Here is an 18,268-nt window from a genome sequence, read left to right on the forward strand (position 1 = left end):
CATTACACCAAATACACAACATAATGTTCTTTTTAGCAACGTCATATGACCCCTTTAAAATAATAAGAATTTGGCTAATAATTTGAGAAATCTACAGTTTGATGGGAAATGATACAAGATAAGTGTTATTTACCTGGATTTTTTATTGTTCATCAAAATAGATTAGATTTCTTATCCAGTAATACACTTCTTTCTTTCCTAGATTTGGGTAAATAGTCCACACAATGCAACAGAATACTACACTATATACGGAGAGGAAAATCTGCAGGCTGACCACTTTAACACTAAGCTGAGTTTTGGAGATCCTCAAACGCTCTGGGCCAGAACTGGATACCTGGGCTTTGTCAAGAGAACTGAACTCACAGACTCCAGTGGAGGTGAGAGAGAGAAGTAAAAATGGCTGAATTAATGGCAAATTGTTCATGACAGATTGATGAGGGCGATATAGTGTTTGTGTGATGCTAAAATCTGAGTCCACATTGAAGTTTTTTTTTTATGTACACCAAAAAAAAGTTTTAGGATTTTGAAAATATTTGAACAAAGAAAGTTCTTAGAAATTCTTGGATTCTGCACTTTCACTAATAAAGAAAAAAAATATTTTTTTACATTTAGATATTGTTACTAGTGGTCTCTGACTGAAGAGACATTAATTATTATAAAGGCACATGCATTCTTGTAAAAATGTTCTTGCTTGTTAGATCGCCATGATGCCCTGTTTGTGGTGGGCTCTCTGGATGAGACTTTAGAATTGAGAGGTTTGCGATATCATCCAATTGACATCGAGACCAGCGTATCACGTGCCCATCGCAGCATTGGTGAAAGGTAAAATCCCAGCGACACGCTCTTTACTTAATTTTCAATCATGCTATCCATTATCTCTTACTTGGTCTTTCCCTCTGCAGTGCCGTGTTCACCTGGACAAATCTGCTGGTGGTGGTGGCTGAACTCTGCGGATCAGAGCAGGATGCTTTAGACCTGGTTCCGCTGGTAACCAATGTGGTTTTAGAGGAGCACCATCTGATTGTGGGTGTAGTGGTTATCGTTGACCCTGGGGTCATCCCCATAAACTCCAGAGGAGAAAAGCAGAGAATGCACTTGAGAGACTCCTTCCTGGCAGATCAGTTGGACCCCATATACGTAGCATACAACATGTGAGCTGGGTTATGGGTGAGACAAAGGCTTACTAGAAAGGTGCTATGGAGCCTGGCCTCACAACTGGGATTGGGTTCATATACAGACAGACTTGGCCTTGTTTTTTCAGGGATAAGGTGTCATTGAACAAAAAAATACAAATGTGTGAGATTACTGTTTTGGAGAAGGGATACTATAATAGAATTTCCCTTATTTCTCTCTACCTTCTCTCCCAGAACCCCCTTTCTCAGCAAAATGCCACTTACAGTATGTCCAGTTCTTGGTCATGATTTAAATTTACTTGAATTACCTAGCTGATTTTTCTACTCAAACGCATTCCTTTCTAGCACTGACTAACTAGTGTTTTTTTTTTCTTAAAGCCTCAGTTTGTAAGTTTTTGCCTGTGTTGTTTTTGGAATCAATGGAAACGATTTCAGGAGTCAATACTCAGAATAACTAAGTGAAAAAAGGGAGACAAAGTGAAATCTTAAAAATAAAAAGTGCAATATAAACTGTAATTTATACAATTATGATAGATAAAATAAATGATAGGAGGTCTTGATGGATGGACTACAAAAGACGTGAGTCGCATTGATCAGTCAAGTAAGTATGTAGGTTTAGCAATATAAATTCTGTATCTTAAATTAGTGTTGTTGCAACTCTTTTGGGATGTTTAGTAGTGTGGTAATCAAGTTAATGAACAGACTAGGACGCCATGAATGGAAGATTAATTCCTTTTAGGATTTAGCATTTAATGATTCTGAATATACACTCAGAATTGATTTGCAACCCAGCTTATTAATGGTGCTGTGTGTTACAGGGCTTTAAAATGAAACATTTTTAGGACAGCATTGGTGTAATAGGGTTATCAATACTCCCCTGGTCATTTGTCATTCATCAGATGCTTTTGTCCAAAGCAACTTACAGTATACTTATACACAGGAACGGTCCCTCCAGAGCAACCTGGGGTTAAGTGCCTTTCTCAAGGGCAGTATTGATTATAGGACATTTCTGTAATGCTCCAGTTCATAGAATGCCCTTACCCAGGTCAAAACCCACAGTTTCATCCAGCATCATTTTGGTTAAGACACAGATGTGCTACAGAGACTGCAGCTGTCAGCTCAGTTTGCTCTGTCAGTTCTGGAATCATTTAGCATTTTAAATCTTACCACTGGGGCTTTAACAAAATTTATTTCAGATATGGAGGTTTTCCTGGTTACAAACTTGCATCTTTTAATTTGTTTTAGTTCTACAGTATTTACAAAACACAATCTACAGTTATACTAGACAAAAGTGCAATGTAATACACAAAAGTATTTCACTTTTTTTTTTCTCGTTTTAATCTATAATCATCAGGTTATTTAAGACGGTCCACAACCATTTTAATTATGAATTACTTAGTTTTGCAATTAGTGAGTTTGATTAATTGAATGTTAGCCATATATATATATTACACTGAACAACTTCACTCCTTCAACCCCCACAAGTTCAGCATGAGGATAATCATTCCTATTATTTTTCATTTATGCAGATACATGTAACATGGATTATTAATATCTGTCAACAAGGGCATATGTGTAGTATTATATAATTACTTGCATTATATTGAGTATCATATGTCTTACACAAAAAAAGTGCAGGCACATTAAAAAACACATTTTTGGGACTTTATGCCCAGTCTAACCTCAATGCCTACATTTACAAATCACACATTCCTTGAGTTCACTTCTCATCATATAGCAGTAAGAAACACTCATATAGACAAGAGCATTTACCAACTGCAGACCTCATCATCACACATCAAGCCCAAACCAAACACAAACTGAGGTACGTATAGCTCTATTTTTGCTCTCATCTAAAGGTGCTTATACACATCAGGACAAGCCATTTAAACCTCTGGCAAAAAAAAATAAAAATAAAAATTCAGGCATCTGTACAATAAAACAAAACAACTGTAAAATAACACGACTCTGTACAAGCAAGCCCCTCGTGAACACCTAACTGTACAAAGGCATAGATTTTACATGTTCGGCAAAGGATCTTTAAAGGACAGTTGCTGTCTCCTGTACTATGGACATTTTTACTAGGAATGACTAACTTGTAAACCATAAATAATTGTAAATTATTGCTTGTGTACAGATGAGAAATTCTACTCTACTGTAAGTTAGTTGCTATATTGTCAAATTTTTGAATGAATATGAATATTAACTACTGTCACTGACATCCCTTCATAGCTGAGCGGGGGTCTGAAGTTGAAGACTTACTGTAAATAGGTTGCTCTATTTCTGTTTGTTCTTTTCTGGTTGATCAGAAATGTGATGGGTTGAAGTCTGTGTTCAGATCTCTCTGTCATGCATTTCTTTTTATAATTCAGATTCTGAAATCTTACGGTATGTACAAGTCTTGAAGATGTAAGCATGATAAAGTCAAGCACTGTGGGGGCTTGAAAGACTATTTTCAGAGTCCTTGCACAACTGATCACTACAGTATGTTAGCCTAACCCCATTCTGGGGTTGTGTATGTATGGTCACAGCTTTGAAAGTTCATTTGTTTGTTGATGAGTTCCACAATACCTTTTCCCAAATCAGAGACGCTGTCATGAAATGTATTCTCTCATTCTCATTCTCAGTCATTAATGGCATCAGAGCTGAGTTTATGTGATGAAAGCACAAGCGAGTAAATGAGCTTTTTACATGGGGCATTCAGGGAAATAGTGCTTTCCAGGACGGAGAAGATATTCATTTATAAATATTCACTTTCATGTTTGCAATGATTTTGTTCTTAAAATAAAAAGATTTTATTGGTCATTTACATAAGTGTTAATCAAGTCTTAATATGGACAACAACAAAAAAAGCTGAAAATTAGACACAATCAGTTCAGTTAATTAATAATCTATCAGCTAAGTGCTGGAACCAAAAGAAATGTTTCACACATTATGCAACCAGCTGCAGTTACATTTCAAAGTACACATCAGGCAACACGCACACACTTATAAATAAAATGCGGATTATTTGCTTGCTATAAAATAAAATGAGAACATGCAACAGTAACATAACTTTTTTATTTGGACAATGCATATTACTCTTCTGTGTTGATTAAAATGTTCTGTTCAATTCTTATATCATTTTTAATTATAAGATTAAAATATCGTATTCAAATTATAAGAATGTGATCTTTACAATTTCTTTTAGTCATTCATGGCTTTAAATGAAAGTCATGATTATGCAAGCAAGCATTTCCCTGTTGGTTCACATCTCTTTCTTTTTTGTACATTGGTTACTGTAAATGTTTTATACTCCAATGAAAAACACGAAAAAATAATAAAAGCTTTTATTTTGCATCTCTGAAGTTTGTTTTGTATAACTGCAGTTTGTAGTCATATTTTCTTTCTAACTATCTATCTAGTCTTTTGTTGAAAGTACACAATGCTTTAATATCCCAGCCTCTTTCTGGAGAGAGAGAAAAAAGAGTTTACATTTCTAAGTAAAATACTTGTCAATTGAAAATGATTTCATTTCATAGATAATTGTCAAACTGCATTGTGTGTGTGTGTTTTAATTTATTTATTTCAAGATAATAGTTGGGGTTGTATAACAGGAAAATTATATTATTAAGAATGTTTCCATAAAATTTCATTTTTCTGTTCATAATAATCATTAAGAATAGCAAAAAAGAGTTTACATTTCTAAGTAAAATACTTGTCAATTGAAAATGATTTCATTTCATAGATAATTGTCAAACGGCATTGTGTGTGTGTGTTTTAATTTATTTATTTCAAGATAATAGTTGGGGTTGTATAACAGGAAAATTATATTATTAAGAATGTTTCCATAAAATTTCATTTTTCTGTTCATAATAATCATTAAGAATAGCAGTAGCCTACTTGCCAAGCAGAATAGAGAAATTCAGAAAATTGCATTGGTTTCATTCAAGTCCCCAGACCACTTTTGTTTTTCAGTGATATTGACCAATCACAAAGCTTAACACGGATTTACGTAACACGTGCTTCTAGGGGGCGGCGCTTATTGCGGCCTTTAGAAAAAAAACCTCAAGCCATCTAGATTTTTTCAATGGAAACCGCCCAGGTTTATTCTATGCATTATTAAATAATTTACTTTACAAATTATATATCGAATACTGACATCTATATAGACGGCGTTATTGTTTCCAGAAGCGGTTCAAAAGGATTAAAGGTAAAGCGTTGCTTTTGTTTTATACTCTTCCTCTTCTGCCGACTTGTCGCTGCAGTCATGGCGCCCGTCCGTCGGTTGTAGCACTCGCTCACGGGAAGGTGTTTTAATGGCTCCCCGTATCGCTGACGTCTGTTGACGCGGGCGCTGCGTGCCAGTGACTCGCTTGGAAGAGTTTCTGCAGAGCGCGGCACAAAGTCGCTCTCGGGCTTCATTACACACCGCAGCGGTTTGCTTTATTTAGAGATGCGCTTTTGATCAGGATCTCATGGGGGAATTAGACTTTAAGACACTCGTTAAGTATTTGCAACATCACTAAAAAAAAACTATCCATATCTTGTGATGGAGCTTTTGTGTAGTAGAAACAAGCCCGCTTATAAATACCGGCACAGTCTTATGTATTTTGACAGATAAGTCTTGAAATGAAATCAAAGACAGTTTTTTAATTTAGCCTGTTAGCTGCTGTAGCTTTAGATTGTTTGTTTGTTTTAAATGCGGACTTTTAACAGACAATATTATCCAAAATGTTGAATCAACAGGTCGGGATAGCTCGCAATGTTATTCTGGCTTTATTTAAATAGAATTTAGCCCGTTATTGCTTGTTTTTTGGAGGAACGTGAGTATGATAGGCGATATTTAGCATCCGGTTCTGCATGAAGTGAGCGCTGTTAATAACAAAGCAGCTCCATCTGATTTACTGCTGCAGGAGGACTTGTGTCTTCCATGTTAAGTATTTATTTGTTTTTTTCCCCCATTACATTGTAACTTTATTTTCCATTTATTGTACTAACATGATTTTAGTGGAATTGAATCATAAATGAGGACAACTGCAGAAAGGTTGCAGCAGTAATGTGTAGAAAGCAACCCACAAGGACACTGTAAGTGTGTGTGTGGTGGAGCTGAAGGATTGAGAGGTACTGACTCGGGGTTGGGGTAAAATGGAAACGGTGACTAAATCAAGGCTTTTGACTGTTAGCCTGGTTTGACCACAGAACTACTTCAGCACACAAACACACACACGCCCCGACCATCTCGTAAGCACAATATAAACAGTCTGTGTTCTTCAGTTTTCTCATGTTTGCTGTCAGTCTGCAAAATTGTATATAATTGTACATAGTTTTTCTGCCCGTAGTTCAGATTTCTGTATGGCCTGAAAAAAAATCACTGGTCCCCATCTCTAGGTATTATTATTTTTTTAATTTACTTTTACAATTTACATTAATTTGTATTTTTTTTATTTGAACATAGAATTTTAAATGTGCAGTTTTTAAAAATAATTTACTATATTTTTTAAAATATATATATTTTTTAAATTAAATATTCTAATTTTAAAATATATATATATATATATATATATTTTTTTTTTACCAAACATTCTTCACAGTTATTTGCAAGGCATAAAATTGTATGCACTTAATCAAAAATGTAAGATATTTCAGAAATGTGAGGAATTTAATTTTTCTGGGCCTGGAAAAAAAGTATAAATTGTTATATTGCTTTTGTGTGTGTGTGTGTACTTTTTATTTCTTTTTTATTATGGTCAGCTCTAAAATATAACTGGTCATAAATTGCTTGTTTACTGTAATCTCTGTAAATGTTTTTAAAAAATGTAAGTTTTTACAATTGTGCAAGCTCTGTATATAGGTACTGGTCATGGAAAGCATGACATCTACATTAAGTATTGACCAAAATATGCCTCATTGTTCATTTGCAGCAGCAATGGAGGAGGTCCAGCATAATAACAGTAATGGCTCTGAGTCCCAAACTGTTGCCATCCCCACAACTATAACTGCCTCTCACATATCACAGATAGCACAGGTACTGTTCATGTATGTACTTATCTACACATATTTGCATGATATATATGTGACTGAGCATTTGTAAAAAGCAGCAATAAAAGTGCTTGTTTCATGTTATCATCATCTTGTGAAAGATGTCTCTGGGTGGGAATCCAGTGACTGTGGTTCAGCTGCCCAGCGGTCAGTTCCAGGTTCAAGGTGTGATTCAGTCAGCGCAGTCATCGGTTATCCAGTCTCCACTGGCACAAGCACAGGTAACATGCAGACACTCATACAGCGTGATCTTAAACTGGTCTTCGTTTTTACTTTAGGCTCCCTCCACTTAAACAATATTTCTTACTAGGGTCAAGGATCTGATAGTGATGATTCTCAGGATTCAAGCGACAGTGGAGCATCTAACCAGAAGTCAAGAGAGATCTTGGCTCGGCGTCCATCCTACAGGTAAAAGGTCCAGGGCAAATAATTTATGACTCTGCTGGGCCTTATGAGTGGCACCTCGAAATTACACGGATTCTTTTATTACTTCTAAAGCCAGCATCCTACTAGCCTTCATTTGCCTAGTAGTTGGAGAATCAGAGGGTGCACATGTGAGCCCCCAGTGGTCTTGCATAACTTCTGACCACATTTTTTTTTTACTTTTATTTTTAATTAGTTTAATTTACAAGATTCACAATAAATATAGAACAATTTTAACAGAAAGGGATAAAAGAAATCATACATTTAACATATACATATCAAACATATTCTACAGCGTGTACAGTTGTATACTTACACATCCATATTAACACATACACAAATATAAATAAATACACTTGTATATACATATCCACATACATATGTACCATCCCCCCAGTTGAGAAGAGAAAAAAAGAAGAAAAAACAAGAACAACAAGGCCAGTTAGGTGAGGTTAACTATTGCTATAGCTTTTTTGTCTGTTATATTACTGTTTACTTAGCTGAGGATGTTTTGTTCTCTATATATCAACCACTTTTCCCAGCCCATTGTAAAAGCATTTTTTTTCATCTTTAAAGTATATGTTTCATCTGTTAAAAGTTCTTCCATTAACAGGATTTCCTCAATTATCCCAAACCATTGTTTACAATTCAAAGTAAAATTTTTAAGCCAATTCCTAGTTATAGTCTTTTTACAAGCCACAAGAGGAATCTTACATAAATATTGGTCGCTTTTAGGTACTATGCCTTTAATATTTCCCATAAATAAAAACCAAGAGGTTCTAGGTATTTTGTATCCAAACACTTCAGATATGACTACCTGCACATCATCCCAAAAGGATTGGATTTTCTCACAACTGGTAGTAGTTTGGTGTATTATGCACATATCATACCAATCTGTTTCTGGTATTTCAGTCTTTAATTCTTTATCCCATTTCGATTTTATATATAATGTAGAGGAAGGACTGCAACACATCAACACCTCATATTTATTCTGGGTATTGTACGATTATAGGCATCGATCATCATTTTAGTAAGGGAGTGGATGTCATTTATTCTAATTTTCCTTTTTTTGTTATGGTAATCCCTTAACTGAAAATATCTAAATAAATCCTGATTTCTAAATCCGAAATTATCTTTTAAGTCTTGGAAGCTTCTAATTTCACCCTCTGCAATTACACAGCACAAAGCTGTTATTCCCCTTGCCTTCCACTGTTGAAATATTGGATCTTCCCTGCCTGACTTAAATTCTTCATCATGAGTAATTCACCTAAGTATTCCAATTTCTTTCTCCAATTTGAAATGTTTAACAATAGAATGCCAAACTTTCAATGAAAATGTTACTATTGGGTCCAGTTTGTCTTTATTATATCCTTGAATTTCACACTCCCCTATAAATGACTGAACTTGAAGATCTTGTATATTTGTTTCTATGTCTTTCCATTTAGCTATATAATTAGAAGAGCACCAGTGAAAGATGGAACGTAACTGTGCTGCACAGAAATAGTTTTTAAGATTTGGCAGAGCCATACCACCTTTTTCTTTAGGTAACTGGAGTGTTGAATAGCGCACTTGGGGTCTTTTACCTCCCCATATATACCTAGATATTAATTTATCCCATTCAAAGAATTGCTTTGGTGGGATTTCCACTGGGAGTGATTGAAACAGATACAACAGGCGAGGTAAGATATTCATTTTTATTCCCCTTATCCTATCACTGAAGCTCATAGGGTATGTGGACTACCTCTCAAACAGATTTGTCATCAAAACCAAACTTTTTAATGATAATAAAGAAATTCCCAGTTGACCCTGTCGAAGGCCTTCTCGGCGTCAAGACTGATTAGAGCGACGGGTAGTTTATTTCGATGAGCCTTATCTATTATATGAAGAGTTCTTCTTAGATTATCATATGTTTGTCGGCCTTTAACAAACCCTGTTTGGTCCTCATCTATCAAATCCGGTAAGAACGATTGTATTCTAGAGGCTATAATAGAACTATACATTTTGTAGTCTGTATTAAAGAGTGATATAGGTCTATAATTTTGACAGTATTCCCTGTCTTTTTCCTCTTTGGGAATTACAGAAATTATAGCTTCTTTCAGTGGTTACTTCTACAGTTAGACTTTTATTTTGTAAATCACCAATTGAGGGCATATCTAATGTATTAAGGAACTCTAGTACTTTTGTTCTGTTCATATCAGAGGTCTGTTTGTATAGTTCTTCATAGTAATTCTTACAAATATTTCCAATTTCTTTTGAATCATATTTAATTTGGTTTGTTTTGGGATCATGCAATTTAGGAATTGAATTATTAATCTGTTGTTTTCGCATTCGCCTTGCCAATAATTTAACTGCTCTTGGTCCTGCTTCATAATAGGTTTGTTTCAGAAACCTTACCTTTTTCTCTACTTCTGATTGTAATAAGCCATTAATTTATTTTCTCAATTTCCCAATTTGAGCCATCACCTCTTTATTTGCATTATGTTTGTTTAAGCTCCAGTTGCTTTAATTCTGAAATAAGTTTCTCATAATGAGCTACTCTTTCTTTTCTTTTTTTTTTAAGTACTTGTAATTGCTATTAATTTTCCTCGAATCACTGCCTTAAGTGCATCCCATAAAATAGAGGGGTCCACCTCACCATTATTATTTTCCTGTAAATATCTTTTTATTTCTATTCGAATTAGTTCAACTATTGATTTATTATTTAATATTCCTAGGTTTAATCTCCACAGCATGTTTCTTTCCCCCCCCCCCAGAGAGATCTTCATATAGATAGTGCTATGGTCTGATACGTCAGCTACCCCAATTTGACAATTCTTTACCCGGTGTCTATTTTCTTCCTGTAGGAAAAAATAGTCTATTCTAGAATATACTTTATGTGTGGCTGAATAGTGATTATAATCCTTCTCTAATGGGTGTAGTTCCCTCCAGACATCTATTAGGCCCATCTCTGCACATATATGGTTCATGAATTTTGTTTTATGTTTTTTGTTTCTTTTACAGCTTGTAGTATCTAAATCATGGTTTAGCACTATGTTTAGGTCCCCTCCACATATGCAAACCCCCTCCATTTCCTTAGCCACAATATCAAATAATAATTTATAATATTGTTTATTACTTTCCGGTGGGGCATACACGTTCACAAAAGTAACCATGTTATTATTAATTGTTCCTTTAACAATAACGTATCTCCCTTCCTTATCCTTTATTTCTTTATGACACTCAAAATGAACCTTTTGAAATTAAAATAATAACCCCCCTCTTACGAGGGGTTGGGCATGAGTTATAAAAGATATTTTTAAAGCCAAACTTTTTCAATTTTTCATGTTGTTCATTTGACAAGTGTGTCTCTTGCAAGAAGAAAATATGCTTATTTTCCTACATCTAGCCATTTTAATTTATCAGAGCCAGTCGGTGAGGTGGACTCTCAGCTTCTTCTCACATTGAAGAAATGGATCTGCTCCAAAATATTCCCTCCGTATACGCACAACTCACAAAACACTTTAATGACTAATAAAGTAGGAAAGCAAAGACTGAAGACATTTTTAGTTAAAAGTCGCCATGTAATAGAAATGTTGCTCTTCTTTTCTTCTCTATTGTGACTTCTCGATTGAGAATTGGCTTCTCGAATGAGAAAAAATATAATATGCAGTTTGATTTTGTCCGTCTGGAATTGATTGAAATCACAACATTAGCAAACAACAATGATATATGTAAGTGAGAGGCTGCTGGAGATTATTGCCTAGCCTTTGTTATAAGGGGGAAGTTGTTAATGTTATTGATTGAAGATTATGTGGTGTGCATGAATAAAAAAAAAAGATGTGCACAGATAAATCATTTCATTCATAATAAAGATTATAGCATTCCATAAAACATAAGAATTGTCGATTCTTCAAGAATTGTTAAATTTTCATGGTGACTTTAATTTAAAAGTATTTTTCATTGATGTAGTGCTATCTCCAGCATTGGATTTTTGTTCTAGTTTTGGAAATCTTTGACAAAATCACAAAGAAATGTCATCTATCACCCCTTTTGCATTCATAATAGGTGAGCGTGACAATTTTTTAATGCAGCATACATTTATTTACATTTAATCACATTCTCGAAAGTAGATTTTTGACTCTTCATGTAGAAAACAAGATGAGCACTGATCGACATGGATACTTAATTTACACAGACCGAGAAGCTGCCTCTGATTCCTATGGAATGAGGTGGGCCAGAATCAGCATATTTCACCCATATATATATATATATATATATATGATTATATATCTGGATACTTTTGTTCCCTATTTCATTATGTGTCCTCAATCATACACAAACACAGTGTTACTGAGAGTAGAGTGAAAAGCAAAATTTGCCAAGCTCCAAATTCCAGGCACATCTCTGGCACTACACATAAACTTTGTTCCTTTTTGTTTCAGGAAGATTCTAAATGATCTATCAGCTGAGGAAGTTGCGACTCAGAACGAGGGAGAAGAGGAATGCGCCACCTCTTCAGCCATAACAAGCGTTTCACTTCCTACCCCAATCTACCAGACAAGCACTGGCCAATATTGTAAGCCAAGCCAGCATACTATTTGAGTACTGAATGCATCATGTGGTAACTTCCTATGTATTTTGCAACAAAAATTAAGCTAAGGGTTGCATAAGTTGTTAACGACAAAATTGACTCAAATAGCCATGCAGTTTGTCGTTTACACAAACATGATTTTCTTATTATTTTATGATATGAACTAGAGCACAATTGTAATAAACAATTGCATAAAAAAGATTTACAATTTTATACCGTAAACCATTCGTCACAGTTCTTGTTTGCTCTGTTGCAGTTGCAATTTCATCCAATGGCTCTCTGCAGCTGGCCAGTGCTGGTTCAGAGGGTGTACAAGGCCTGCAGACTCTCACCATGACCAACTCGAATCCAAACCAGCCAACTATACTGCAATACGCTCAGACCGCCGACGGACAACAGATTCTGCTGCCTAGTAACCAGGTGGTGCTCCAAGGTTGGCACATAAAGGCAAAAAGACCTTTTAATTTGGCAATCAGCTCTTATTGTTGCTTTAGTACATGTGGAACACACTCTGGCTGTGATACTGTGTTATAGGTGCAGGGGGAGAAATGCAAGCTTATCAGATCCGCTCTTCTTCCTCCTCGCTGCCTCAGACCGTCGTCATGACATCACCCGTTATCAGCTCTCAGGGAAAAAGCGATGACCCGCAAATGAAGAGAGAGATACGCCTGGCGAAGAACAGGTGGGTGTATTTGAGCACAAGAGAATGAGTTTGTTTAGCGAAATGAAGTTGGTTGGTAATGAATAATATCCTGCGGTTGTTTTCATATGGGTAGTTTTTATTGCATTGTAAGGCTAACTGCATTTTTGTGTAATTCCGAGTGTCTGCGTGCAGGGAGGCAGCCAGAGAGTGTCGCAGAAAGAAAAAGGAGTACGTGAAGTGTTTGGAGAACCGTGTGGCTGTCCTGGAGAATCAGAACAAGACTCTTATCGAAGAGCTCAAGACATTAAAGGACCTGTACTGTGTTAAAACTGGCTAGACATCCATACAATCGTGCTAATGGGACTTTGCTGGCAGACCTACGTGCTTATACAAACACAGATACAGGAACTTTTTTTTGGCAGGGGGGATACATTTAATCCTCATGTCAAGTGCTTGTTTTTATACAACTCATTTTTAACTACAGCCTAAGAATGATTGACCAGAAACAACAGCAACAATTATGCTTTTCAGAATAGATGGAAAGAGGGAAACGCTGTTCCATTAACATATTTTTATTTGCAGTCAGCAGATGTTTATATTTGTGTATGTATCTTGTGCAAGCATTGGCACGTCTACACTGGGAGATCTTGCTTTATTCTTGACCCATTTGGTTTCCAGGGAATATTGAATGTTAATTTTATTGAAACGCTAGCTGAATTTTGCTTTATCCAAAATAGGAGACTGGTATTTTTACACTTTATCTCAGATACGCTTGTATGTATGAAAATTGTGACGCGATTGTGTTTTTCATGAAGTCATGCAGCTGTGTTCTTTGCATTTTTGCCATTTTCCCCTTCTTAGGAAGCTCTGGTATTCTTATCCCCATTCCGTATTTTGTTTTAGTGAGTTTTAGTGAGACGTTTTCACAGAGACTGTGCAGAATTTAAGGTGAGGACTTTCAGCTTTGTTATTATGGGTAACATGAAACAGTGTTACCCATAATAAGTTCATTTAAGCCTTATTCTGGATTGATAGACAAATGTCTTTTCTAGTCAAGGTCTTTGTAATATGTCTGACTGGTCTTTAAGCCATATACACACTTGGGTTGGGACTGTTGTTGGTTTTAGCGGAGTAATAGGCCTGAGGCTTATCACTGTTATAAGCCAAGCTGTTACAAGACAATCGAATCAGGGAGTATATGATGAAACAGACGATGTCACTTGTTTTTGCTAAAGTGAATCTAAATAAATATTTTTCCAGCCTTTGTTTTCTCCCTTTCAGTTTTAGTATGTTTCAGTTTCAAGGAGGCCCTTTGGAAAAACTCCACTCAGATGGTCAGATAGGAGATGCAAGGTTAGCTTGTTGTTCAGTATATTTGGGGGGGAAATAATTTCAAAATTAGCTTTGTTTTTTATTCCATAAATAATTTCAGGCTTAGGAAAAGTGCAAAAATAACACAATCAAAGTCAAATAAATGTATGTGTTCTATTTCAGATTAATCGGCTAGAATTTTATATATATTGTCAAATATTAAAATAAATTATAATAATTAAATTCAATGTTCTAAAACTGTTGGAAAGGAATTTTTAATTTACCTTAAAGATGGGGAATGCAAGATGGTCTGAGTATTTATGTGTCTCTAGCTAATTCCATGGTATTATAACAAGTACAGAAGCATGAAGGCAAATGTATTAAGTTTATGCTACTTTTTCTTCTAACCACTAGATAGAAGTATGCCCTACATTCATCTCCAAAAACCTTGACAGACAGGATACTCCTGCAGCAAGATACAGTCATATAAAATACACAATGCAGTTTTGAGATTGTCTTTTTACATTAAGCAAAAACATGTATTTTATGGTTTAATACAAATGGTCCCTTCATACAAACATTTAAGTCCATAATGAAATGTATTAGGCTTACTGAAAGAAAACATGCTTGAGAAAACCTTTAGAAGGGTTTTTTTTGTGTGTGCAAAATTCATATTCATTATTTTACTGAATAACCAACCATGTGTGGTTTGAGCATAAAGAATAAATTAGCCTGGATGTGGCGTAGCTGAAGGTCAGAGAAGCCAGCTGCCTCGAGGTGCTTCCAAGTAGCACAGGTTGTACCACAGCCTGATGTAGGACAGGGAGGGGTGTCCAAACCTGTTCCTGGAGGGCCACTGTCCTGCTGGCCACTGTCCTTCCAAAATGACCAGCTAACATTAATTGACTAATCATATCAGCAGCACATGTGAAAGTGTGAATAAGTACTAATCAGGTGAAAACACTATCATACTAATTAGATTGTAAGAGCAGACTGATTGCTATAAAAGGAGGGAAGAAGCGCTTCCAATCGTTGTGTTCTTGTTAGCAATGGTTATCTCCAAAGAAACACGTGCAGCCATCTTCGCGTTGCATCAAAATTAGTGGTGAAATCGAGGCTTTCTGAACCGTTTGAGCTTTCATGAAATTGTGCCGAAAAACGGTTCATTACTCGAAGATTTTAACACAGTGCGCATTAGCGACATCTGGTGGTCAGACTTGGTTTCTCCACCAAATCTAACAAAACATCGCTTAGCAGAGGATGGTTAGAAAATGTTTTTAATCTGTACCAACGCGTGTCATGCGTAGTCCGGTCAACGGATTCACATATTGATCAATAATATAAAATATACAAGTGTGTGTGATTTATAATTAATAATTGACGTAAATGGTAGCAAAAATATTTTGGGTGAGCTGTTCGGCAGAGGCGTTATTCCCATTCAAAGTGTTTTTTGAGCCAAGTGGATTTTGAATGCAGCTTCCAAAAGACAAAAATGGCCGATTAATGTTTTACATATAATACAATCACACCGGCGTGTTAACGTTCAGTGTGTCATATCATCAGCTGCTAAATTCAAATCTGCGTTCGCTGGCTGGCGCCGAGCCAGAGACAGACGCGTTTTAACAGCACTGCGCATTATCCAATCACACACGATGCTGTTGAGCTTATGATTGCACTGACCAATCAGAGGTGTTCAGATGAGTCATCGCTAAAATGCCGGTGTTTTCTTCACTAGCTCGCTGACTACAGAAACAACAAAGTGCAAATGTGTGTTCGAAAATGTAAGATATTATTTTCATAGTGTAAACAGCTTCAGTGATTTTAATGAGAGTGCTTGAACTAGACCAGGGGTAGGCAAGTTCGGTCCTAGAGAGCCGCAGTCCTGCAGAGTTCAGCTCCAACCCTAATCAGACACACCTGAACAAGCTAATCAATGTCTTCAGGATTACTAAGGCTATAGGCAGGTGAGGTTTGTTTTCAGGGTTGAAGCTGAACTCTGCAGGACTGCGGCTCTCTAGGACCGAACTTGCCTACCCCTGAACTAGACTGTCAATGAAAATGTTCTTTGATAATGTAAATGTTCTTTGCTCTCTTTCTGTACAATGAAAGTGTAGTAGCCTAACTTTCAATGTTAATTTCACATTAAATATAAACTCAGTCGTATTAAAAGTGTTATGGCATGACATCCATATCTGTTAAGTAAACAGACAGGTTTGTATGCATAGATTGCATTATTAGGTTACTTTGACCCATCGCCCACTATAGATCAACATAATCTATAAAATGAGAATCAAGATATTTCATGATATAGTTAATGCGTTTGGGGATGTTTGGAATAAAAAGAAAAAAATTAATAAAACATACCGGTAAGTGCTCCTGTGGCTGCTATGTGTCACATGACGACAAATCAAATCACTAATCAAAATGGCCTCACATGCAAGGAAATTGCTACAAAGAATATTGCACCTGATAGAATTCTTATCACAGAATGAGGCAGAAAATATATTTCATACTGCAATAAAGGCTATGTCGATTAGCAATGGATTATACATTTACTTTATTATTTTAAAAATATCCAAGATGGCTTGGAGAACACAGATAAACCATATATTGTCGCAGTCGTGGGTTTGTTGTCTTTGTTTAATAGGTTCAATCTTATTCAGCTACAGCAATTTTTTTAAATTGAAATATTCACATTCAAAATTTCACATTAGCCAGGGGATGAAGCCAAGGAAAGAAGGATATAAAATTACACTGAAATGTAAAAAAATGCTTACATTAATACACTTGACAACTTTCTTGTTGATCAGATTGTAAATAGATTTTAGGTATTGTTTAACTTCTGATTTCAAAATTAAAAATAATGGTTTATAATCACCATACTTGCATTTATGCATACTAAACTTTGCCAACAAAAGTAACAAATTAATCAAATAATATTCCTTAGGGAATGACATGTCGTAAGTGATAAACCCAAATATAAACATTTCAAAATAAAGTTGAAAGCTGGGCATGATATGATCTCTAACAAACGAGCAAAAATCTAACCAAAAACTGGTTGAATAAGGACAACTCCAAAACAAATTTAAAAGTTTTTCTGTCAATATGGGGTGCTGTGTGTACATTAATGAGGACTTTTTTTTAAATTATTTTAGCAAATGGCTGCAATATAACAGTGAAAAATTTAAGGGGGTCTGAATACTTTCCGTACCCACTGTATATATACTGTATATATATGCATGTATGTATGCATGTGTGTATATACACAGTATATATATACTTTATATATAGAGTTCTGGCATGAAACTCTAGATGGAGCAGTCCGATAGGTCTAACTCAATCTGACCTAATGACATCATTATCATATGGCACAGCTGATTGGTTCTCTCCTGTATCGGTAGCCAATGAGCTCGCTGCTCAACATTCAAATATATGACTAGTGCTTGCCGTAGCATTTGCAGCTTGCTTCAGAAAACCTCCACCTTCCCCAGCTCCACCTGTATAGATCTGCTACTATGTATGCTATATGGGGGTTATTTCATGCATGTTATATTTGCAGCAGCAATACTTCTTACATGCTCACAGCAGCATGTTGTGGATGTATTGGCAGTAGCAAATCTCGGTACTTGCTCTGCCGCAGCAGCAGCGTAGCAGATCTATTCCGCCAAAACCAAATACATTAACATTGTCATGTACATTACCATGCCAATCCCTACGAGAGTCATGACAGAAATATATTCCTTTTTGAGAGTAACATTTTTTTGGGTATATTCTCTAAGATTTGAGCTTAAGACTTAAGCTTTGCTTGATTTTGAGTACAGCTAAAATGGTTTGGAAGCGATTGTTTGATTTTGCCAGAAAAGTCAGGGATTCTGTGAATTTAGTTTGAAGGTTTGGATTTGTGTTTAAGGTTTTGAGAAAATAAGTGATGGTTTCAAGAAATATGTTTTAACAATTCAGAAAAACTGTAATGCACACTCAGTCCTACATTGGGCATAAATAGAAAAAATAATACTGCTTGTTAAATAAATTCGAAGTAAACATATGATAATCAATTTATCCCGTGTAAAGACGTGTACATGAGTTGTCCACCCCCCCCCCCCCCCCCCCCCCCCAAAACCCCAAAAAAAAAAAAAACAAATCAAAATAAAAAATAAAAAAAATACT

The 18,268-nt window shown here is 35.7% G+C and overlaps 2 protein-coding genes across 9 annotated transcripts in view; both read left to right on the forward strand.

Moving 5' to 3' along the window:
- Positions 1-3,277, forward strand: part of LOC107582797 (disco-interacting protein 2 homolog B-A-like) — a 32,985-nt gene extending 29,708 nt beyond the window's left edge. Inside the window, exons 31-33 of the mRNA XM_016268820.1 lie at positions 203-377; positions 699-822; positions 903-3,277. Coding sequence (XP_016124306.1) covers positions 203-377; positions 699-822; positions 903-1,155 — 552 coding nt within the window. The 3' untranslated portion in view covers positions 1,156-3,277. The remainder of the gene's footprint in view (positions 1-202; positions 378-698; positions 823-902) is intronic.
- A 1,880-nt stretch (positions 3,278-5,157) lies between these two features.
- Positions 5,158-13,296, forward strand: LOC107582700 (cyclic AMP-dependent transcription factor ATF-1-like). Of its 8 annotated transcripts, none has more exons than XM_016268632.1 (9): positions 5,158-5,325; positions 6,455-6,503; positions 7,037-7,140; positions 7,256-7,375; positions 7,465-7,562; positions 11,999-12,132; positions 12,404-12,580; positions 12,682-12,829; positions 12,983-13,296. In XM_016268632.1, exons 3-9 carry the CDS (start codon positions 7,042-7,044, stop codon positions 13,125-13,127), a joined length of 921 nt encoding a protein of 306 aa, XP_016124118.1. In that variant the 5' UTR covers positions 5,158-5,325; positions 6,455-6,503; positions 7,037-7,041; the 3' UTR covers positions 13,128-13,296. The 8 variants fall into 8 exon arrangements, with proteins under 8 accessions (XP_016124118.1, XP_016124122.1, XP_016124117.1 ...); XM_016268636.1 differs by having other exon boundaries at positions 7,040-7,140; XM_016268630.1 differs by lacking the exon at positions 5,158-5,325 and adding an exon at positions 5,353-5,617.
- Positions 13,297-18,268: the final 4,972 nt, after the last annotated feature.

The sequence above is a fragment of the Sinocyclocheilus grahami genome, unplaced genomic scaffold, assembly GCF_001515645.1.
Source record: "Sinocyclocheilus grahami isolate Dianchi unplaced genomic scaffold, SAMN03320097.WGS_v1.1 scaffold47.1, whole genome shotgun sequence".
Taxonomy (NCBI): Eukaryota; Metazoa; Chordata; class Actinopteri; order Cypriniformes; family Cyprinidae; genus Sinocyclocheilus; species Sinocyclocheilus grahami.

Coding starts and splice junctions, on each gene's coding strand:
- LOC107582700 (XM_016268630.1), top strand. CDS start 5,591: ATGGGGGAATTAGACTTTAAGACACTC. Junction 7,141..7,255: donor ACATATCACAGATAGCACAG/GTACTGTTCATG, acceptor ATCTTGTGAAAG/ATGTCTCTGGGTGGGAATCC. Junction 12,830..12,982: donor ATACGCCTGGCGAAGAACAG/GTGGGTGTATTT, acceptor GTCTGCGTGCAG/GGAGGCAGCCAGAGAGTGTC.